The sequence below is a fragment of the Apodemus sylvaticus genome, chromosome 7 (assembly GCF_947179515.1).
Source record: "Apodemus sylvaticus chromosome 7, mApoSyl1.1, whole genome shotgun sequence".
NCBI classification, from domain to species: Eukaryota; Metazoa; Chordata; class Mammalia; order Rodentia; family Muridae; genus Apodemus; species Apodemus sylvaticus.
This window is the reverse complement of record NC_067478.1, coordinates 14700538-14722381: the sequence shown is the minus strand read 5'-3', so window position 1 is coordinate 14722381 and position 21844 is coordinate 14700538. Positions and strand designations below refer to the sequence as shown.

The window sequence follows — 21844 nt, the reverse complement described above, 5'->3', positions numbered from 1 at the left end:
ACACAGGACTCACTGATCACCCCTTTTAGGGACTGCAAGGACAGGCTGGACCTCCTGGTCCCCCTGGTCTCCCGGTGAGTGCTTCCCCACACCTGCCTCTCTAGTGCCTGGCTTACAGCCCCCTTACCTGCTCTCCTCACTCAGGGCAGGACCGGTGCTCCAGGCCCACAAGGTCCTCCTGGAAGTACCCAAGCAAAAGGCGAGAGGGTGAGTGTGGAACTCGACTATCTCCAGGGTGCTCCCACCAAGGTGCTCCCACTAGTTTTCCTGGACGCTGTAGGGAAAAAGGAAGAAGCAAAGTTAGCTGTGCAAGTTAGAGTTAGAACTGGACATGACAGTGTACAACTGTAACCCGGGTACCCAAGAAACAGAAGCAGATGAGACAACTTTTAGGCTAACCTAGATTATACAGCCAGACCCTGTCTCAATAATAAACAAACAAACAAACAAACAAACAAATATCCATAGAATGTTCTTAGAGGTCTGAGTGAGGAGTATAAAACACGCAGATTAGGGGAGGTTCTGGAGAGGACAGAGAGGGCTTTGAGATTCCCGGGGGGCTGGCCTCTTGCTGGCCTTAGAGCTGGTCAGTTGATAGAGCTGCCCCTCTGCCCTACCCCTTGGCTCTGGTAATGTTGGGAGCCTGTGGGGTTGGAGCCACGCTGGGTGGCACAGAGCTCTTTATGTGAACTGGGACACTGGAGAAGGATCTTTTCCTGCTCTGACCTCTCTGTCTTTCTAGGGCTTTCCTGGCCCAGAAGGGCCTCCAGGCAGTCCTGGCCTCCCTGGCGTTCCTGGGTCTCCTGGCGTTAAGGTGAGCGTTTGCCGTCACCAGAGGACACTTCCTTGATGGGTGCTATGATTTTGACTGTTCCGTCTTTGGCCTTCATTTACAGGGCTCCCCAGGGTGGCCTGGCCCTCGTGGGGAACGGGTAAGTGTTCCCCTTCTGCCTTCCCAGTGCCTTCTAGGGTAAGCGCCTGCGGCTGGGGTCAGCCATGGCTCGTGAGCTCACCCATCCCAGTCTAACTACTACCCCTCTACTCTGCTTTGTCTGTAGGGAGAACGAGGGCCTCAAGGCCCAAAGGGGGAGCCGGTAGGTGAAAGGGAACTGGGGCCAGGATGTTCTCTGGAGGAGTGGGGGTGCCCCAGGCCAGACCCTGTACAAGACCCGAAGCATGCTCAGAACCAGAACGGCACAAAGGGTTTCTTCCACCTCCCCTCCCCTAACAACTGCTTTCTGCCCACACAGGGGGAGCCTGGGCAAATCACTGGAGATGGGGGGCCAGGGCTTCCTGGAAGGAAAGGGGACCCTGGGCCTTCGGTAAGTCCTAGGATATGTGGTTGCAAGAGATAAAGGAGTAGGAGAAGGAAGGCCTGATGGGGAGTGACAGTCACCTCTAACGCTCCTTATGTCTTGTCTCCTCTGTCAGGGCCCCCCCGGACCTCGTGGCCCTTTGGGGGACCCCGGACCACGTGGCTCCCCAGGGCTTCCTGGAACATCAGTGAAGGTGACAGCGTGATCCCCAAATAGTCTTATGAATAGCATGTGATTCAGACTTAATGATCTTACTGGGACCCATAAACCCTTGCTCTTTCTTCTGACCTTTATACCCCACTGCTTAGTTCTTCTTTATTCTTTTTTGGGGGGTTAGGTTTTGAGACAAGGTCTCTCTATATAGCACTAGCTGGCCTGGCACTCACTCTGTCGACCAGGCTGGCCTTGAACTCACAGAGATCCGCCTGCCTGTGCCTCCCGAGTGCTGGGATTTAAAGGTGTGCTCCACCATGCTCATCCCCAGTATTTGCCTAACCAAATTTGACCCAGTAACTCTCCTTGTGTCTTGGGAGGAGGGTGTGTATGGCTCAGAGTCATGGGGTCATATCTGTCTTCCAGGGTGACAAAGGTGATCGTGGGGAACGGGTAAGTGAGGGTCCAGGTATCCTGGGGAGGGGATGGCTTGGAGGCTGTCCAATGGCCATCTCATGACCCACTGTTCTTCCCTAGGGTCCCCCGGGACCAGGCATTGGTGCCAGTGGACATGGTGACCCTGGACTTCCGGTGAGGGGGCCTTGGGGTTCTGCTGGGGGGCAGTGGCTGAGTGTTGGCCTTCCTCGTTTTTTGCTTATAAGTTTGTTCACTTCTTTCTAGGGGCTTCCTGGAAGCCCTGGACCCCAAGGGCCAACTGGTAGACCTGGGGAGAAGGGAGAAAAGGTAGGAGCTTGACCTCTGGGTGGCCCATAGGCAGGGCCTCCCCTGGGTCTTCCTGTCATTTGTTTCTCCTTCAGGGTGACTGTGAGGATGGAGGCCCAGGGCTCCCAGGCCAGCCTGGGGCCCCAGGGGAACCGGTGAGTGAGCTCCCGCCTCCACCTTCAACTATCAACTCCCTTCATCTTGATGCTCAAATCTTAAGTCTCTGAACTCCCCATTCATCCTTTCCAGGGCCCGCGGGGAGCTCCTGGAATTACCGGGCCCAAAGTAAGTACCAGGTGTGGTGGAGCGCATTCAGATGTTATGTGTTATAGTTTGGGACCTTCCTGCAGTGCTCCAGGGTTAGAAGTTCCAGGCTGCAGGGTTAGAAGATAACAGCTCTGAGGAGCTCAACGGCTGTGGTTTTGGTAGTCAGGGATCCATACGCTTTATTTGGGGTTCTATGAAAGTCCCCCTCTTCTCTCTCCTTAGGGTGATCGGGGACTGACAGGGACCCCCGGCGAGCCTGGAGAAAAGGTATGTAGAACATGGGGAGGGGAGCTTGGGAGGATGTGGGGCTGTTCTCAGCTCTGACCACGTCTGTTCTCCCAGGGCGAACGGGGACATCCTGGTCCAGTGGGACCCCAGGTAAGCCCTTTGACCTCAGTGCTAACTGACTTATGGACTCTATGTTCCCTGCTCATTCTGATTTCTTATTCTTGAGCCCTTTGACCCATAAGCAAACGACCCCTCCCCCTCAGGGACACAGGTTTGCAGGATCTAGCCCTCAGCCTCCAGGTCCCAGCTTTGAGCTTTCTGACCTGAGCACAACTGATCTCTTGTTGACTCCTGCCCATCCCAATCCCACCCCACGGTACCCCTTTCTAACCCCCCCCCCTGTATTTCTCTTCCCCAGGGTCTCCCCGGGGCTGCTGGTCATCCTGGAGTGGAGGGTCCTGAGGTAAGTCTGTGACTGTGGTAGGGGGTCAGGAATGAGGTTTTCCTATGTCCCTCCCTCCCTGTTTGGGCTTACAATGTCTCCGTGTCCAGGGGCCACCAGGACCCACTGGCCGCCGAGGAGAAAAGGTAGGTTATGTGTTGACTGTCATACTTCCTGGCTACAGGGATATGGCAGATGGGACACTTGGCCCTTCAGTTCCTAGGTGGCCCTTTGACCTGTCTCTGTCCCTGTCCTTTCTCCATAGGGGGAGCCTGGTCGCCCTGGGGATCCTGCAGTGGTGAGTGAGGGACAGATGGGGTCCTGAGCCCAGCATTGTCCTGGAGCAGTGAATACAAACTATTACTCAGGACTATGGCCCTGGGTAGGCCTAGCTATGCGATTCCCCGGATGCTGTAATCTGCCTTCAGACAGCTAGCTGTGTCCCTCTGACCCTATAACCATTTGAGGTCATGAACACGGTGTCAGGTGTCAGCCCATTTTGAATAGCCCTGACCTACAGGCGGAGGCAGCACTGTGACCTCCAGCTCCATATATCTCAATCCCCATAGAGACTGGTCCTTTGATTCCCTAGACAAGGCTGAGCTATGTCTGTCTGTGTTTTCAGGGTCCTGGTGGTGTTGGAGCCAAAGGAGAAAAGGTATGTCCAGAGGCTGTTGAGGGGTGACAGGGTCTATCTTGGGTCTGACCTAGAGATCACAAGGCTTGTAGCCCGGTTGCTGGGTTGTGGGAGCGTTCAGAGCCTGGTTCTGGTACTGATAGCCTTTGTCACCTTTAGGGAGATGCTGGGCTCCCTGGGCCCAGAGGAGCTTCTGGAAGCAAAGGAGAGCAGGTGACTGAGGGGACAGCACATTTGGGGGTTGGGACAGGTGCAGGTTATACACCCCTGAATACTGACCATTCCATCTACAGGGCGCACCTGGGTTGGCTCTTCCTGGAGACCCTGGCCCCAAAGGAAACCCTGGAGACAGGGTAACTAAATATGGGGCTGGGGGGATACGGCAGAGGGCAGAGGGAAAGGTATCTAGAATTTGGACTAACCTGTTCCCATTCCTGCTCTCTCAGGGTCCCACTGGCCTCCCTGGCAGGGCAGGGCCCACAGTAAGTATCTGTGACCTTGGGTGACCCTGTGGTTGGTGGAGTTCCCTCCTCTCACAAAGGCTATGTGTTGTCTGAGTTGTACGTCACCCTCTTTCTTGTCTCCCTGACAGGGTGACTCAGGGCCTCCTGGAGAGAAGGGAGAGCCTGGGCGACCTGGTCCCCCAGGACCCATTGGCCCCCGAGGAAGAGACGTGAGAGGCTGAATCTGGGGGTGTCCTGGGGAATGGGAGTGTGGGGGTCGGGTGTATCACTGGGGTCTTAGGACCAAGACTGACCCTCATGTCTCACAGGGTGAAGCTGGAGAGAAGGGTGACGAGGGTACCCCGGTGAGACTCCTCGCCACACTGTGGCTTTTGGTCCTCTACCCTAGACCCGTGACCCCAAGAGCCTTGGGACCCTAGCTCATAACTGTGTCCACCCTCTGGCTCCCGTCCAGCCAGTGCCCAGGCCATCTCTGTCCATGCTTACTGAGTCAGTTATGTCCTAGCCCACTTGCACAGAGTAACTTTGTTCTCTGTCACCAGGGTGAGCCAGGTTTGCCTGGAAAAGCAGGTGAACGCGGCCTCCGGGTGAGTTTTCACAGGGAGAAATAACAGGTCAAACAAGAGGGAGGGAGAAACTTAGGAAAGTGAAGAGAGGTAGTCGGGGAGGTGGGGGAGGATGAGATGTGAGAGGGGCATCTATGTACAAGGAGGTGATGGGAAACTCTCATGGATTTGAGGGTGATGGCGAACATAGGCAGAATAGAAGCTCATGGGAAAACCTGAAAATGCCTGAAGAGTCTGCCTCAAACCAACTGTTCTTTTCAGGGGGCGCCTGGGCCCCGGGGGCCCGTAGGAGAGAAGGGGGACCAGGGAGATCCTGGAGAAGATGGGCGGAATGTGAGTCTCAACCTCTGGCCCCTCACCCCTGACTTCAGTCCCGATTCATCCATCCAGTTCCCACCTCACCTCCGCAGGGATCACCCCCACAGTCCTTACCTCCCTTCTCTCTTCTGGGACAACTCCCCAAAGGCCAGCCATACCCCATGAGCCCTCATGGTACTTCTAAACCTCTCCCCAATCGTTGTCTACCTTGACTGACTCCCTGGCCTTCTGCAGGGCAGCCCTGGATCGTCTGGACCCAAGGGTGACCGTGGGGAGCCGGTGAGTAGTACTGTCCTGGGCTTGTGTGGGCTGGGCTGCCACCGTGGACTTCACTCAGGAAAGAGACCTGGGAGTTATCAGGGAGAAGCACTAATGGCCAGGTGCAGGCCTAGCTGTCTTCTAGGAGTCAGCATTGGGGTGCTTTATGGAACTGGGGGACAGGGTTGAGCCTAGGCAACTCTGAACTTCGATGCTCAGGGCTCCTGTTGATGCCAGTAATTTCCTTTTCCAGGGCCCCCCAGGTCCTCCTGGACGGATGGTAGGTATTGATCTAGGTCTGGTCCTCTGGCATCTCCTTTCCCAGGTCCTGTCACCTCCTGTATCTCCCCGCCCAATCTACTTCCCTCCCAGTCCCTTGACACCTCTATTGATCAACTCTTAGTGACCCCTTGCCCCTTTCCAGCCTCAGATTTCCTCTTGACGTGTTCTAATTGATCATTCCTCTACAGGTGGATGCAGGCCTTGAATCCAGAGACAAGGTACAGGGGTCTGTGGGTAGAGCGAAGCCTCAAGTCTGGGAAGTATCCAATGGCCCTTGTGACAAGATATGGTTCAAGTGTCCCTAGTGGCTGAGGTGTTGTTCCCTCAGCAAGCCTGTCTCTGCCACAGGGAGAGCCTGGACAGGAAGGTCCCCGAGGACCCAAGGGTGACCCTGGCCCCCCTGGAGCCCCTGGAGAAAGGGTAAGTGTGATGAGCCTTGTGAGGACTCCAGTCCTTGAACATCACCTCACTCGGATTCCTCTCTCTTTTGTCTTCAGGGCCTTGATGGGCTTCGGGGATCCCCAGGCCCACAGGTGAGTGTGCACCTTGCCCCTTACCCTGCATCCCCATCACACTGTCACCTTCTTATGACCTTGTTTTCTCCAGGGAGACCCAGGTGTTCGAGGCCCTGCAGGAGACAAGGTGAGAGGACTGAATGGGTCTCTGGAGGCATAACTGGCTCGAGGACCGACCTCAGTCTTCAAGGCTTCCTGCCACTGTGTTTTTCTCAGGGTGATCGGGGACCCCCAGGGCTGGATGGCCGGAGTGGGCTGGATGGGAAACCAGGAGCCCCTGGCCCCCCAGGGCTACACGTGAGTAACAGTTTTCTCAGTTCTGCGGCCTTTTATTTCACATGTTTGGTCTTAGCCTTGAGTTCTGGGACCAGCATGCTCTCTGTGTGTCCTTTTAGAGAGCCTTCCTGTGTGGGGCATATCACTGGTAGGAGGCTTTAGGTTCACAGGAACTATTTCCTGCCAATGACTAGGGAGCTTCATCCATATGCCTAACTTTGAATCTCTTCGTAGGGTGCTTCAGGCAAAGCTGGGGACCCTGGAAGAGATGTAAGTCAGGGGAGGGTGACTTGGGGTTCCGGGAGAGGCTTCATGGATGTCATCACGATCAATGGGAATGGCGCAGGCGGTCCTGCTGGGTCTTTGGGAGGAGATCTCCGTCCCTAGTCAGCCGGTCATCTAAGTCTCCTTGCTGACCTCCGCTTTATGCATCTTGACAGAATGTTCTGGGGTTCTTCCATGAGGAGTCAAAGCTAGAGAGCCCTTCACTTGCAGGATCTGGGCCTCAGAGTATTTCTACAAGAACTCTGAATCTCCGCCCTGGGGAGCCTTCTAGGCCATGTCCTAAGGGACAGCTCAGAGACCTTCTCAATCCTAACAATGATTTTTCCCCCAGGGGCTTCCAGGCCTTCGAGGAGAACATGGCCCCCCTGGTCCCCCTGGCCCTCCTGGGGTACCGGTGAGTCCAGCTCCCAGGCTGTCCCTTTACTCTCTTCTACCATCGCCTGAGCCCTAAGACCTGACCAACTTTCTGTTCCCACAGGGAAAGGCAGGCGACGATGGCAAACCTGGCCTGAATGGGAAAAATGTGAGTGTGGTTAAGACAGTGCTGCTACACCTGCCGAGAGAGGCTCACGTGTTCACACGGCCCGGAAACACAGGCAGCACATGGAACACACGTACTGGCTTATGTAGACATGCACCAACACCAAACGTAGCCCTGATGGGGCAGTGCATTTGGAGTGTGTTCTAGGGCACACCTGGGCACAGTGGGCACAGTGAGTTAGATCTGTGTGCATGTCAGCTCAGGAAGGGCAGTGCAGGACAAGATAAGCACAGCCACTTGTGCAGTCCAAGAGCCACAAAACCAGGTTGAAAGCGACAGACGTGGGCCTCAAACCATATTCAATGACATGTGGTGATATATTAACACTTGAACACTACCTTTAGACAAAGATGTACTGAGACAAAGTCCCATGGCTCGCCCATGACATAGCTGAGAACATGCTGGCATTTGTGTTATAGCAATAGTCACCAACATGCATATGACCACATAGACGGAAATACATGTAAGATTTGCAAACACAAGCCAAAAGATACAGTTTCTAAGGAACTGGGGGCCCAAGTGTATGTATAAATTCATGCTTAGACACAGTCCATGATATGCAAATAGAAGACATACAGAGCTGGGTGGTGGTGGCGCATGCCTGTAATCCCAGCACTCTGGGAGGCAGAGGCAGGTGGATTTCTGAGTTCAAGGCCAGCCTGGTCTACAGAGTGAGTTCCAGGACAGCCAGGACAATACTGAGAAACCCTGTCTTGAAAAAAAAAAGAAGAAGAAGAAGACATGCAGAGTCCTGTGTGCATCCGCTAAGACACACATGCGCAGGTGTGCTTATAAGACACAGACTCTTACTGTGTCTGCATGGATATGAGTTACATACAGAGAGCTAAATGAGGAAGGCCTGAGCATGTGCACATGAGCAGGCATACAGGCTACCCATGAACATGCAGCAGTTTGCTGGGATGGACAGACACAGGCACTCTAAGACACACATCCGTGAAGCTACAGGCACAGGTTCAGTTACCGTCATGTCTTCTGAAGTCTATACGGACAGTCTGGAAGCCAGACCATTTGGGCTGATGGGTCTTCTGCCCACAGGGAGAACCTGGAGACCCTGGGGAAGATGGAAGGAAGGTAAGCCCCTCTCTTGGAGGATGCTGTGGCCTCAGTTTGGACCATGTCTAACAAGCCTTATCTTTCTTAGGGAGAAAAGGGAGATTCAGGTGCCCCTGGAAGAGAAGTGAGTGCTTGAGTTTTTGATATTCCGTGGTTCCTGATCATGACCTGGTGAGACATATGGTTCCACTCTTCCCTGGCACCCTGGACACTAACTGTATTCTCCACAGGGTCCTGATGGTCCCAAGGGTGAACGTGGGGCTCCTGGACCCCAGGGTCCCCCGGGTCTTCCGGGACAGGTGGGCCCTCCTGGCCAGGTGAGTGTCTAGGTAACTGTAGGTGACTTGGGATCAGTAGTCCATTATGCATCCTGAGCTACTGTTTTGGGGGTGCCTTGACCCATGTGACTACTTCATGTTCCTTCATACTTCAGGGTTTCCCTGGTGTCCCAGGAATTATGGGTCCTAAGGTGAGTATGTGTTGGGTAAAGGTGAGGTGTGTTGGGTAAAGAGTGTGATGATGGGCTGAGCGGGGTTAGGAGACATGTTCCTGCTGGATCATTCTCTTCCCAGGGTGACCGCGGAGAGGCTGGATCCAAAGGGGAACAGGTGAGGCTCCCACCATTATCATCTGCCCATGGAGCTACGCCCTCCTGCTAGATGTACGCATATCCTACCTCCCCCCATGCCCTCCCAGCTGGGTCCCAGCAGCCAATTTCTTGTCTCCAGGGCCTTCCTGGAGAACGTGGCCCACGAGGAGAACCCGGGAGCTTGCCGGTGAGGAAGGCCTGGCCCTTGAGCATACCCTGGCATGCCCTGGCACTCACTTCTCTTTCCCCTCCCATGGGACTCTATGGGTTCTGCCCTCTGTCCTTGGTCCCTTGCCCCACTGGGGTTCCTGGAGCTTCCATTCAAGGCAGCACAGGTAGTGGAGAAATGCCAAGATAGGCCTCACACCTGGCCTCTAGAGGGCAATAGGGTGCAGACACTTTCTCAGGGGACAGTGTGGGGCAGGAGGGAGGGCCTTCTCTTGCCTGGCTAGTTCTTTACCATCTTTGTGTCTTCAGAGTGCGGAGCGTTTGCTGGAAACTGCTGGCATCAAGGTATGTTGTTTGGAGACGGATGTAGGGTCCAGTGGGGCCCTAAGAGACAAGCAGTGTCCCACAGAGCCCTGTGGATGAGTTGTAGCAGCTACAGGCCGGCCTCTCCTCTCTGTCCTCACCCCTCTCAGGTGTCAGCCCTGCGGGAGATTGTGGATACCTGGGATGAGAGTTCTGGTAGCTTCCTGCCGATGCCTGAGCGGAGACCTGGCCTCAAGGGGGACCCTGGTGATCGAGGCCCTCCAGGCAAGGAGGTAAGTGACTGCTGGATACTCAGTGAGTGTTCCTGGTAGAGGGCACATCCTCCATGTCCTTACTTACAGCCATAAGCATCTACCCTTCTCCTCCCCCAGGGCTCCATCGGTCTTCCTGGAGAACGTGGGCTGAAGGGAGAGCGTGGAGACCCTGGCCCTCAGGGGCCTCCTGGTCTGGCCCTTGGTGAGAGGGGCCCACCTGGGCCACCTGGCCTTGCTGGGGAACCTGGAAAGCCTGGCATTCCTGGACTCCCAGGCAGGGCTGGTGGTTCAGGGGAAGCAGGAAGGCCAGGAGACAGGGTGAGCACAGGGCTGACGAGGAGGGGTTGGGGAATGGTGGGAGAGACCGGCCTTTCCACTGATGCTGGCCTCTCCCTGCTCTTTGTACCCAGGGAGAAAGGGGAGAGAAAGGAGAACGTGGGGAACAGGTGCGTGCTGGAGAGACACTCGGACGGGGCCTTCCCGGAGCCTACACCGCTGTCTCAGCATCTCGTTTTCTTTCCTTCTGCAGGGCAGAGATGGTCTTCCCGGCCTCCCTGGACCACCTGGCCCTCCTGGCCCCAAGGTGACCACCCAGATATGTGATCAGTGATGATACTACCCTGAGATTGGGCCCCAGAAACCCCATAATTTTATGTGATCCTGGGACCTGTACTGATTGATCCCTTCAGACCTATATGCCAGGCTCATCTTCCCTGTGTGATTTTGTACTCCTAGGTGGCCACTGAAGAGCCAGGCCCTGGGCCCACGAGAGAACAAGGGCCTCCTGGACTCAAGGGTGCTAAGGTCAGTGTGGGGTCAACTTGTAACCCAAGCCTCACCATGACCCTCGGGCCTGACCTGACATCTCATCTAAACAGGGGGAGCCAGGCAGTGATGGTCACCCTGGACCCAAAGGAGACAGGGTGAGGCTTCCTATCCTACCATGCCGCCTCTCTATGGGGCATACCATGAGTGGTCTGCACATATGTATGTGAACACGTGACAGAGAACGGGGCTCAGGGCATGACGTTTCATTTGCAGGGTGTACCAGGCATCAAAGGAGACACAGGCGAGCCTGGAAAGAGGGGTCATGATGGCAGCCCAGTGAGTCCTTGCCCCATAGGCCACACATGTCCGAGAACATGGCTCCTACATGTGTTGTCATATATGCAGGGCTGGAGTCGGCACTGCTTAGGAACACAAGTCCCATCCTTGGCCATCGGGGGCAGGGTGGGCAGGGAGGAAGCGGGGGTTGGGTGTAAGGACAAGGTGCTCATGGACCAATTCTTTTACAGGGTCTGCCAGGAGAGCGTGGTGTGGCCGGGCCTGAAGGGAAGCCGGTGAGTGGCCACAGGAGGAGCCGTCCTAGGCTCTGAGACCCTCGCTGTGGTCGTTACTTGAGGGAGTGGGGCTATGCCTACATGCAAATTACAGACACAGGTGCATGCTGCCTGACAGGTTTACTGTCTGCGTGTCTATGAGCTGTTTGTAAGAGCGGTTCACAGGTATACGGCCATCTGTGCCGGGGAAGTGGGTAGTCTAAGGTGCTCACCAGACAAAGGTCCTCAGAAGGTGGGAACAGGCCACAGTGAGGCCTGAACCAAGGCTCATCAGCCCCTTCCTTATGCAGGGTCTGCAGGGCCCCAGGGGGACCCCTGGCCCAGTGGTGAGTACATTAAAACCTCCATTTTGTTCCTATCCTGTGCCAAACACCAGTGAAAAACATTGCCTCCTTTCCCTGGGTGCAGCTGGCTCCTTTCATCAGTCTCTCCCCAACAGGGTAGCCATGGAGACCCTGGACCACCTGGTGCCCCGGTGAGTGATGGAGAAAAGGTGTTTAGTGAGGGTAGGAAAGGGGACAGTCATCTGTCCCCGTGTTGATAAGCCAGGCTTTGTTCACGAGAATCCTGGAACCCTGACGGACACCACTGAAGCCTGTCTTCTGCCTTCATGCTTTTTTCTAGGGTCTTGCTGGCCCTGCAGGACCCCAGGGGCCTTCTGGCCTGAAGGTGAGTCTGGGCGTGGGAGGGCAATGGGATGTAGAGATGAAGGGAGGGCGATACCACGCATGTCTGTTCCCACGATGGAGCTGAACACAAGGTTTCTGGGTCTTTTACAGGGGGAACCTGGAGAGACAGGACCCCCAGGACGGGTGAGTGGTGTAGCCATTGGCTGTTGGGCTAGGTTCCAAGGCACTTGTGGGTTTGCCACTGTCCTGAACTTCTCCTTCCAGGGTCTGCCTGGACCTACTGGAGCTGTGGGACTCCCTGGCCCTCCTGGCCCTTCCGGCCTTGTGGTGAGTGAGTTGTGGTTGGAATACCATGCTGCAACTTCTGTGTTCCTCGTGTTCCATTCTCCCGTGTCCTTTGACCCTCACCTTATATGATCTTATATCTGCCCCCCGCCCCAGGGTCCACAAGGCTCTCCAGGTTTGCCTGGACAAGTGGTAAGTCCTGGTAGGTTTGGGCTGGGCTCCTAGGGTTAAGGGTCATTGTGTAGGTCCTTGACTGAGTCCCTTCTTTTCAGGGGGAGACAGGGAAGCCAGGACCCCCAGGCCGTGATGGCAGCAGTGGAAAGGATGGAGACAGGGGAGGTCCTGGTGTGCCGGTAGGTGTTTTAGGAGGGCTGGTGGTGGGCCTGGTGTGGAGCCCTGTGCCCGACTGGCTGGGTAGTCGCTGGGCGTCGGGGATAAGATGCTGGGGAGACTCAGTTCCCCACACTGCTCTTTCATAGGGGTCGCCAGGTCTGCCCGGCCCTGTTGGACCTAAAGGAGAACCTGGGCCTGTGGGGGCCCCTGGACAGGTGACTCTTGTCTCTGGTCTCTACTCCCTGCCCTAAGCCTTAGTTTCTACCTGCCGTCTGGGATGGCAGGACGGGGTGGGAACCAAGGGTGACTAGATTGCTCACCAGGCGTTCCCCACAGGTGGTGGTCGGGCCCCCCGGAGCAAAAGGCGAGAAGGTGAGTATGGAAAGGAAGGGCTAAGGACTGGGGTGTGAGGGAAAGCCACTGACCTCCTCTGTTATCAGGGAGCCCCAGGAGACCTTGCTGGAGCCCTGCTGGGTGAGCCGGTGAGTGTGACACCCTGACTCTTAGCTTCACAAGATTCCCCCACATTTGACCCTGGCCTTAGCCCTACCTCCTTAAGAATTGTTTGCGACTGACACATGCGTGGTCCTATGACCCTTATGTCTGTAGGGAGCCAAAGGTGACCGAGGACTGCCCGGACCACGGGGTGAAAAGGTGAGTGTATCTGGGCTTCCGGCATAAGTGTTAGGCAGAGTAGGGGTGAGGCCAGGAGGCCAGAGGCCCTGACCATCCTCTATGTGCAGGGTGAAGCTGGCCGTGCAGGAGAGCCTGGGGACCCTGGGGAAGACGTAAGTCTGGGGTCTGGGCAGGGCCAAGCCTGACTTGACCATGAAAACAAAGACCATTCTTGGGGTTGTTCATAGCACTGAACCCCTATGCTTACATTCCCTGGAAGTTTCTGTCTGGAACACACAGCACACAGCTTGAGTGCTTTTTGGCTTCCATATTTGCGGACCTCCGTACTTGTGGATGCCAGCATGGCTTCGGTGCACCCATCCTTCATCACGGCTCTTACCGTGACCGGGCCCATGCATGTCTGGCACTGCCTCATCTCCCAGGTCTCAGGACGCAGCAGTATTTCTGCAGGCCTCTCCCTGGTCATGTGTTTGCAATCTTGTGTTCCACCCCTGTCTGCCTGAGTACACATCTGTCCTCACATCTAAGCTTTGTGACGGGGTTTCCATTGAGCACCACATCTGTGGTCCCTCCTGTTTGCACGCTCATGTGTGAGCTCTGTGTGCCTGTGGTCATGGCTGAACTCCCACGTGTCTGTGGTCACATCTGGGCCTCCCTTGGCCTGGGTTCTCCCCAGCCTACAGTCCTGTCTGTGTTCCCAGAGGCTCGTAATTATCTGAGTTTCCCTGAGACAGTTTTGATCTATACAGAAGCTTGGTATCAACATTCCTAAACGTGCAGGAGTGAGTGAGGGTGGAAAGCGAGGTGGAGGGACCCGAGGCCAGGTGCTGTGCACGCCAGGCTGTGGCCCCGCCGGGCTGTGGCCATGGAACTCAGCGCCGAGTACCTCCGCGAGAAGCTGTGGCAGGACCTGGAGGCAGAGCATGTGGAGGTGGAGGACACGACTCTGAACCATTGCGCGACCAGCTTCCGATGGTGACGGCCAAGTTCGAGGGAAAGCCATTGCTCCAGAGACACCGGCTGGTGAATGAGTGCTTAGCCGAAGAGCTCCCGCACATCCATGCCTTCGAGCAGAAAACCCTGACCCCAGAGCAGTGGACCCGGCAGCGGAAGGAATGAGGGGCCCAGGCCTGAACAGCCATTAAATTTTAAACCTGGAAAAAAAAATGTGTAGGACTGCCAGGCAGTGGTAGCACACGCCTTTAATCCCAGCACTTGGGAGGCAGAGGCAGGAGGACCTCTGAGTTCGAGGCCAACCTGGTCTACAGAGTGAGTTCCAGAACAGCCAGGGCTATACAGAGAAACCCTGTCTTGAAAAAAAAATAATGTGCAGGAGTGTTTTGCCTGCTTGTTCATGCACTGCCTGCTTGCCTGTTGCCCTTGGAGGCCAGAAATGGCATTGGATTCCTTGGGACTCAAGTTGTAGACAGTTGTGTGTGTGCTAGGAATTGAACCTGAGTCTTCTGGAAGAACAGCCAGTGTTCTTAACCTGAGTCATCATCTCTCCAGCCTGAATTATTTTATATATATATATTTTTATTTTTTTAGGGTCAAAAAGGGGCTCCAGGGCTCAAAGGTCTCAAGGTACATTTATATGGAAGGCCTTTACATGGAACCATGGGTGTATGACTCTTTGAACCTGATGAGACCCCCTCTTTCCCTCAAAGGGTGAGCCAGGCGTTGGGGTTCAGGGCCCCCCTGGCCCAAGTGGTCCTCCAGGTATGAAGGTAAGTCAGTGCTCCATCAAGTCTCCTGAGGCAGAAGGAGGAGTTCTGGGGTCAGACCTGGGAAGGTGTCCTTCTGTGACCACTGCTCCTTGTAATCTGTTTCAGGGAGACTCGGGCCTCCCTGGTGCCCCCGGTGCTCCTGGTGTTGTTGGGTTCCCTGGTCAGACAGGACCTCGAGGAGAGACGGGCCAGCCTGGGCCTGTTGGAGAGCGGGTAAGAGGGTAGGGGGCAAGCACCAGGGACTTGGCCACCCCAGGAACCTTTGAATTTGGTAGCAGGTGGGGGGAAGGAACTGGGCCTCTTCTTTGGTGGTACCCAGTCTTGAGAGAAAAAGAAGGATGAGTCCCAACCCACTCCCTATTTCCCTTGCTTTCTATAGGGTCTGGCAGGCCCCCCAGGGAGAGAAGGTGCCCCAGGTCCCTTGGGACCACCTGGACCACCAGGGTCAGCGGTGAGTAGACCTGCCTTAATGCCCCAAGTCTGCCCACGAGAGAATTATGAGTTATGGTGGGGACTAGGCCATGAGGTTGGGTACAGGGGTACCTCAAATCCATAGGTTCCTCACCTCACTCTGACCCACAGGGAACACCTGGAGCCTCTGGACTCAAAGGGGACAAGGTAGGTGATGTGCTGTTGGCTCTCTTCTGTGCCTCACTGAGCTCCTATAATCCTCTGTCCTCTACTGAGCCCTCTTACTTATTCCTATTGAACTCTAGGGAGACGCAGGAGCAGGGCCGCCAGGGCCCCGAGGAGAGCGTGGTGAACCAGGTGTCCGGGTATGTGTATGTCACCACAGACAGGGCTCTCCGCCCCTCCATTGTAGTCCTTGCCTCAGATTCCCAACCTCTGACAGTGGACCTAATGTCATCCATTATTCAGGGTGAAGATGGCCACCCTGGCCAGGAAGGACCTCGTGGATTCATGGTATGTCCTGTCGGGGAGAGCCCAGTGGAATGGCTCATTCCTGACTGACTGAGGACTGTCCTGGCCCCTGGTTCTCTTTTCCGGCTCTGGTCCTCTTATTCCCTCTCTAGTCCTGTCTTACTCTGTCCCTTGAGCTGCCCTAGTCGCCCACAGTCCCCTAACTCATCACTCTGTTCCACACAGGGGCCCCCTGGCAGCCGGGGAGAGCGAGGAGAGAAGGTAAGGGTGTGGGAGGAAGACCCCTGGGGTGAGTGGGGGTCTGGTGGATATCGTCATTAAGGTCCAGGCCCCTCCCCCGGCTCCATGAGATTCTCATTCTCCCACCCAATAGGGAGATGCTGGCGCTGCAGGGCTCAAGGGTGACAAGGTGAGTGTGGTTATCAGGGAGGGGAAATCAGAGCAGGAAACTGGGGTACTCCTGACTCTTCTCATTCCTCCCCCCCTCAGGGTGACTCAGTTGTGATTGAGGGACCTCCCGGGCCACGAGGTGCCAAAGGGGATATGGTGAGTATGTGGTGGGGGGAGGGTTCAGATATAAACTCGGTCTCGCTTGGCTGTAGGAAAGAATTTGGTGGGGCTGGCTCAGGGGACCCAAGAGCTCAGCTTTCCAGAACATGAGGAGCGCCCAACACCTGACCCAGGCTTCTCACCCTCATTTCTGACCTCTTGACCTAGGGCCAACGAGGGCTTCGAGGCATAGATGGTGACAAAGGACCTCCAGGAGAAAGTGGGAATCCTGGTGACAAGGTACAAGGAAGAGGGTGGGTGGGTTGTCCTCATGGGGTCCTGCAGGGTGTGTGTTTGTGTGTGTGTGTGTGTGTGCCACAGAAAGTCAGAGAAGGACGAAGCTTATTGTGTGCGAGAGGGAAACTTAGGCCGTAGTGACTCCAAGGGGACAGAGAGGATAGGGACCATGGGGGAGCTCCAGTGGCTCCTGGTGAGACCAGGAGGAGGCTCTGGGCTACAACACTAGAAGGGGAGCCTCTGGAAATAGCCAGGGAGCTCTTGTCCTGTTTGGGGTGCTCCAGATGGCGTCTTGATTCTGTCCTTTCTTCCGGTCACTCTTAAAGGGCTCCAAAGGAGAGCCTGGGGACAAAGGCTCGGCTGGGTCAGTTGGAGTTCGAGGACTCACAGGACCCAAGGCAAGTTCCACCCCAGGCCTAGTCACTCACAGTCACACCTGCCTTGGGGATTTACGTTAAGGGGATCTTGGCTTCCTTGGTCACGTGTGTTCACACAGGCTCTATGTGCTGATTGGGGCCTGGCTTACTGGGTCACCAAATGATTGCATGTGTCAACTTAGGGTACCATTACACTGAAGGATTTACCTCAATCCGTTTCCTACAGGGAGAGCCAGGTGTTGCAGGGATCCCCGGTGAGCCGGTAAGGTACCCCAATCCCATAGAGACACCCACATCCTTATAAGGCCCTCATTCCCATAATGACCAGGCCCATGTAGCCTTTTAGAGACCTCATTTTTTATGACCTTCCCGTTTCTCAGAAGCTCCTACCTCTGCAGTGAACTCTATGATAGTGACCTCAGCTCACGCTGACCCTTGTTCCCATGGTAATGGATGGTGACCGAAGAACCCTGCCTGCCCTCTAAGGTGGTTCCTCTTGATGCTTCACTCTCCTGTCTTGACCCATGTTAATACCTTTCCTCCCCAGGGAGCCCCAGGAAAGGATGGAGCCCCTGGTTTCCGAGGAGACAAAGGAGATATTGGCTTCACAGGTCCCAGGGGCCTCAAGGTGAGCCAAGGGGGCCTGGTGTTGGAGAATAAGGGGCTTAGGTTCAGATTTGGGAGCTCAGGGGTGTTAGCTCAAGTTGGGAAGGCCTAAAACCAGTAGTAGGAGCTGGTTTTAAGTTCAAAGACTCAAGGTGAAATACTAATAGCTCTTCTTAAAATGTTTGAACCCAGGTTTTTGCGTAGCCCAGGCTAACTTTTAATTTATTATATAGCCAAGCCTGGACTTGAACTCTTGACCCTCCTGCTTGTACCTCCCAAGTGCTGGGATTACGGATGTGTGCCCTCACACCTGACTGAGAAGTTGCCTTCTTGTCTGCTTTCCTACCTTAGGGTGAAAGAGGAATAAAGGGATCCTGTGGCCTTGATGGAGAAAAAGGAGATAAGGTATGGATGTGACGGGAGATTCTGGGGCTGTGGGGCTGATGCGGGGCCATGGGGATGATGTGGAGATGGTGGGGAGACAGTGGGGATGATGTGGAGACGGTGGGGATGGTGTGGAGACGGTGGGGATGGTGTGGAGACGGTGGGGATGGTGGGGATGGGTTGGGGGTGCTGGGGCCTAAGGCTCACTTCTCTCTTGATACCTCCAGGGAGAAGCTGGTTTTCCTGGTCGCCCTGGGTTGGCAGGAAAGAAAGGAGACATGGTGAGTGACAGGGTACACCCTAAATGAAGAGGAACAGTTGACTAGAGAGTCAACCTCACATTTTTTTTCCTTTAGGGGGAGCCTGGTATGCCGGGTCCGTCTGGGGCTCCTGGGAAAGAGGGCCTGATCGGTCCCAAGGTACAGGGGCTCCGGAGAGTGAACATGATGGGGGTGGCGTCAGATAGGCAAAGAAAGTCATGACAGAGGCAAGGAAGGTTGTGGCTTTGGGGGATCATGTGGCTGATTTTGAGATTTCAGGAAATATCAGGGGTCACGGTAGAGAGTTAGCATGGAAAGGTAGAAGGTGAAGGGGGAGTCATGTTATATCAGAACAGGGTTAGGGTGGAGTGGGTGTCATAGAATCACAGTAGACATGGTAACAGATGCTTGGATCATACACTGTGGGGGGCGCTGGGCCAGGGAATTCACAAAGCTCAAGGAGCTACAAGAGCAGAAGGAGGTCAGGGCTGAGTATTTTTCTGCTTCTTCTGTTTCCAGGGTGACAGAGGCTTTGATGGACTGTCAGGACCCAAGGGTGACCAAGGAGAGAAAGGGGAGAGGGTAAGTGAGGTCAGGGGTTGTGGCCTGGGGAGAGCATTGTCTCTGGTAGTGGTTTCATTTTGAAGAGTGGTTTCACACCAACCCTTCTCTATCTTTCCATAGGGGCCCCCAGGAGTTGGGGGCTTTCCAGGTCCCAGAGGAAATGATGGCTCTAGTGGTCCCCCAGGGCCACCTGGTGGTGTTGGTCCCAAGGGACCTGAAGGGCTTCAGGGTCAGAAGGTAAGGGTTTCCAAACACGATGCCTGACTTGACCCTCCCTGATCTTTTTAGACAGGGTCTCACTATGCAGCCCTGGGTGGCTTGGAATTCTCTATGTAGATCAGGCTAGCCTCAGATTCAGAGTACTGCTTGCCTCTGCCTCCCAGGTGCTGGGATTAAAGGCTTGCACTTCCATGCCTGCTGCCATTTTTTTTTTTAAGTTTATTTTTTATCCTGCGCATATGAATGTCTTGTACCATGTATATGCCTGGTGCCTAAGAAGGCCAGAAAAGGCATCGGATCCCCTGGAACTGGAGTTACAGATGAGTGTGAGTCACCACGTGGGCGCTGGTAACCAAGTCTGGGTCCTCTATAAGAATATCAAGTGCTGCCGGGCAGTGGTGGCGCACACCTTTAATCCCAGCACTTGGGAGGCAGAGGCAGGTGGATTTCTGAGTTCGAGGCCAGCCTGGTCTACAGAGTGAGTTCCAGGATAGCCAGGCCTACACAGAGAAACCCTGTCTTGAAAAAAAACAAAACAAAATGAAACAAAAAACAGAATATCAAGTGTTGGGGGCTGGAGAGATGGCTCAGCAGTTAAGAGCACAGACTGCTCTTCTTGAGGTCCTGAGTTCAGTTCCCAGCAACCACATGGTGGCTCACAATTGTCTTTAGTGGGATCTGATGCTCTCTTCTGGTGTGTCTGAAGACAGCGACTGAGTAATCACATACATGGAATAAATAAATCTTTAGAAAAAGAAACAAGAATATCAAGTGTTGTGACTGCTGAGCCATCTCTCCAGCCTGTGCTGAGGATTAGACCCGCAGCCTTAGTCAGGCGCTGCACTGAGCTCACACACTCCAGCATCCCTGCCTTTCTAGCCTCTCTAAATCTGGAGCCTACAAGCCATGCTTTAATCTCGGCTTTTGCTTGCCTTTGTATTCTGACCTAAAGTTGTCACTGACTCTGCCTACTTGGTCCTTGTGTCTGACAGGGTGAGCGAGGTCCCCCTGGAGAGAGTGTGGTGGGGGCTCCGGGGGCTCCTGGCACCCCTGGTGAGAGAGGGGAACAGGTGAGTGGGAGCTTGGAGTCAGAGATTAGCATCATCTCTGATGTCTGCTATCTGTCACAACCTGGTTTCATTTGTCACACATAGGGGCGACCAGGACCTGCTGGCCCCCGTGGGGAGAAGGGGGAAGCTGCGCTGACAGTGAGTTTAGCCTGAGTGGGTTGGGGAACCCAGAACCCTGACCCCTGAGTCCCGGGGCCCTTGACTTGATTATGACTTGCCTTTGATTCCTGCTTTATGAGACCCGTGATTCATGGGTTCTTCAGAGACCTTGTGGTCTTGTGTCCCTAGGAGGATGACATTCGGGGCTTTGTGCGTCAGGAGATGAGTCAGCATTGTGGTGAGTGGGTCTAGTGTGGAGTCTCCTGCCCTGTCTGTATCCCAGGATACCTCGATGGGGGCTGGCAAGTCCCCAGAACTTACAGAGGGTGAGCAGAGCCCGGTGGCTGTGAGCCACACAGATGTTGAGAATAAACACGCTAACAGGACTTCCTTAATGGAGGCAGACAGAGATGTGGGTGGCTACACGGCGTTCTGATGACTATCTATGACTATCTGTGTGGAGGGGTCGTAGGGAGCAGAGCTGGTTCCAGATGTGACACAGGAGGGGGAGGGGTGATCCTGGGGGCCTCCTGCTGAGTGTCATGACTGCTTTCATCTCCTTGCTTCCTGTCCCCCGTGCCTCCGGCCCTTGCATCGCGGGTCTGTTCCCAGCACCCCCCCCCCTGCCCCCTTGGCTCATCTCCTCTGTGCTCCTTCCTCCTCTTCCCTCTCACCTGTTCTCTCTCCTCACTCCTTCGTCTCTCACTGGCTCTCTGGCTCTATCTTTCTGTATATCTTAGCCCCCATGCATGTGCCTTCTGTCTGTTTCTCTTTCCCCCATCTTCTGCCTTTGCGCCTTGTCCTCCATTTCTCATGGTCTCATTCAACCTTTTTCTGTCACTTCCAGCCTGCCAGGGCCAGTTTATTGCATCCGGATCACGTGAGTAGCTTTCTGTATCTAGAACGTTTCTTCCCAAGGCACCGACTCATCCTCTGGGTCCTCTCAGTAGGGGTGTGGCTAGGGTGGCTGACCATGATAACCAAGAATGTTGTCACCTGCTCTGTGCTTCAGGACCCCTCCCCGGCTATGCTGCGGATACAGCTGGCCCCCAGCTCCACCGTGTTCCTGTGCTCCGGGTCTCTCATGTAGAGGAGGAAGGTGAGACTGACAGCCCACGGGGCATGTACAGGTTGGGTACAGTTATGCATATGGGAACTCATCGGGGCACATTGAATGTATATAGAGCCTACACACAGTACCCACACACGTTTCTGCATGTGAGGGAGACAGATGTTGTCTATTCTGTCCCAGAACTAGCAGGGGTCTCCTCACAGCACACCCTACCCTGCCTGCAGGCCAGGTGCCCCCTGAAGATGATGACGACTTCTCCGAGTACTCCGTGTATTCTGTGGAGGATTACCAGGACCCTGAAGTCCCATGGGATGGTGATGCTGAGATTAAGGCCTGGGACCAGAGAGGTTCAGGTAGTGCAGAGCAGAGCCCATCCCACCGCTGATCTTTTGCTGATTTTGGATTCCTCTGATCCCCACTATCCCTGGTGACCTAACCAACTGCTGTGCCTAGATGTCTGCTCCCTACCACTGGATGAGGGCTCCTGTACTGCCTATACCCTGCGCTGGTACCATCGAACTGTGCCCGGTGGCACAGCCTGTCATCCCTTTGTCTATGGTGGCTGCGGAGGGAATGCCAATCGTTTTGGAACCCGTGAGGCATGTGAGCGCCGCTGTCCACCCCAAGGGGTCCACAGCCAGAAAACAGGTATGGCCCTAGATGCTCTCAGTGGAGGCTGCTTCTACATCCATTAGTGCTTGGCCAACATGTTCCCAGAGACTAGAGGACCTGGAGCAGATCCCAGACCTGGCTACATGTCCCCAGCTGATGAGCCTGCATGGTCCCTCTGGAGTCAGAATACACACTCCAACCCTCCTGGATGCTTTGGCATGTTTCTGTGCAGATTTCATGTTTGAAAAGAGGTTCAGAGGGCTGAATGTCTTCTGATGTGTTC

At 55.0% G+C, this 21844-nt stretch overlaps 1 protein-coding gene and 1 pseudogene across 1 annotated transcript in view; both read left to right on the top strand.

The window, feature by feature from the left end:
- Col7a1 (collagen type VII alpha 1 chain) overlaps positions 1-21844 on the top strand; it is a 31327-nt gene that overhangs the window by 9128 nt on the left and 355 nt on the right. Inside the window, exons 30-117 of the mRNA XM_052187216.1 lie at positions 30-74; positions 145-207; positions 743-814; positions 897-932; positions 1059-1094; positions 1251-1322; positions 1432-1509; positions 1896-1922; positions 2007-2060; positions 2151-2213; positions 2288-2347; positions 2442-2477; positions 2682-2726; positions 2802-2837; positions 3106-3150; positions 3240-3275; positions 3395-3427; positions 3755-3787; positions 3926-3979; positions 4060-4119; positions 4213-4248; positions 4359-4439; positions 4539-4574; positions 4773-4817; positions 5058-5129; positions 5349-5393; positions 5626-5652; positions 5843-5872; positions 6003-6074; positions 6152-6187; positions 6261-6296; positions 6386-6466; positions 6680-6715; positions 7062-7124; positions 7209-7253; positions 8328-8363; positions 8434-8469; positions 8576-8662; positions 8779-8814; positions 8918-8953; positions 9074-9121; positions 9412-9447; positions 9576-9698; positions 9798-9998; positions 10091-10126; positions 10210-10263; positions 10416-10484; positions 10559-10603; positions 10722-10784; positions 10976-11020; positions 11311-11346; positions 11460-11495; positions 11645-11689; positions 11800-11832; positions 11914-11976; positions 12091-12126; positions 12207-12287; positions 12414-12482; positions 12604-12639; positions 12708-12749; positions 12877-12921; positions 13011-13055; positions 14452-14487; positions 14571-14630; positions 14736-14843; positions 15010-15081; positions 15213-15248; positions 15347-15406; positions 15510-15554; positions 15738-15773; positions 15886-15921; positions 16002-16058; positions 16230-16301; positions 16625-16696; positions 16902-16937; positions 17223-17303; positions 17633-17686; positions 17893-17946; positions 18022-18084; positions 18445-18507; positions 18610-18726; positions 19701-19778; positions 19863-19916; positions 20067-20115; positions 20725-20757; positions 20890-20976; positions 21174-21302; positions 21403-21597. Of these exons, the coding sequence (XP_052043176.1) occupies positions 30-74; positions 145-207; positions 743-814; positions 897-932; positions 1059-1094; positions 1251-1322; positions 1432-1509; positions 1896-1922; positions 2007-2060; positions 2151-2213; positions 2288-2347; positions 2442-2477; positions 2682-2726; positions 2802-2837; positions 3106-3150; positions 3240-3275; positions 3395-3427; positions 3755-3787; positions 3926-3979; positions 4060-4119; positions 4213-4248; positions 4359-4439; positions 4539-4574; positions 4773-4817; positions 5058-5129; positions 5349-5393; positions 5626-5652; positions 5843-5872; positions 6003-6074; positions 6152-6187; positions 6261-6296; positions 6386-6466; positions 6680-6715; positions 7062-7124; positions 7209-7253; positions 8328-8363; positions 8434-8469; positions 8576-8662; positions 8779-8814; positions 8918-8953; positions 9074-9121; positions 9412-9447; positions 9576-9698; positions 9798-9998; positions 10091-10126; positions 10210-10263; positions 10416-10484; positions 10559-10603; positions 10722-10784; positions 10976-11020; positions 11311-11346; positions 11460-11495; positions 11645-11689; positions 11800-11832; positions 11914-11976; positions 12091-12126; positions 12207-12287; positions 12414-12482; positions 12604-12639; positions 12708-12749; positions 12877-12921; positions 13011-13055; positions 14452-14487; positions 14571-14630; positions 14736-14843; positions 15010-15081; positions 15213-15248; positions 15347-15406; positions 15510-15554; positions 15738-15773; positions 15886-15921; positions 16002-16058; positions 16230-16301; positions 16625-16696; positions 16902-16937; positions 17223-17303; positions 17633-17686; positions 17893-17946; positions 18022-18084; positions 18445-18507; positions 18610-18726; positions 19701-19778; positions 19863-19916; positions 20067-20115; positions 20725-20757; positions 20890-20976; positions 21174-21302; positions 21403-21597 (5026 nt within the window). The remainder of the gene's footprint in view (positions 1-29; positions 75-144; positions 208-742; positions 815-896; positions 933-1058; positions 1095-1250; positions 1323-1431; positions 1510-1895; positions 1923-2006; positions 2061-2150; positions 2214-2287; positions 2348-2441; positions 2478-2681; positions 2727-2801; positions 2838-3105; positions 3151-3239; positions 3276-3394; positions 3428-3754; positions 3788-3925; positions 3980-4059; positions 4120-4212; positions 4249-4358; positions 4440-4538; positions 4575-4772; positions 4818-5057; positions 5130-5348; positions 5394-5625; positions 5653-5842; positions 5873-6002; positions 6075-6151; positions 6188-6260; positions 6297-6385; positions 6467-6679; positions 6716-7061; positions 7125-7208; positions 7254-8327; positions 8364-8433; positions 8470-8575; positions 8663-8778; positions 8815-8917; positions 8954-9073; positions 9122-9411; positions 9448-9575; positions 9699-9797; positions 9999-10090; positions 10127-10209; positions 10264-10415; positions 10485-10558; positions 10604-10721; positions 10785-10975; positions 11021-11310; positions 11347-11459; positions 11496-11644; positions 11690-11799; positions 11833-11913; positions 11977-12090; positions 12127-12206; positions 12288-12413; positions 12483-12603; positions 12640-12707; positions 12750-12876; positions 12922-13010; positions 13056-14451; positions 14488-14570; positions 14631-14735; positions 14844-15009; positions 15082-15212; positions 15249-15346; positions 15407-15509; positions 15555-15737; positions 15774-15885; positions 15922-16001; positions 16059-16229; positions 16302-16624; positions 16697-16901; positions 16938-17222; positions 17304-17632; positions 17687-17892; positions 17947-18021; positions 18085-18444; positions 18508-18609; positions 18727-19700; positions 19779-19862; positions 19917-20066; positions 20116-20724; positions 20758-20889; positions 20977-21173; positions 21303-21402; positions 21598-21844) is intronic.
- LOC127688514 (bolA-like protein 2) lies at positions 13701-14087 on the top strand (annotated as a pseudogene).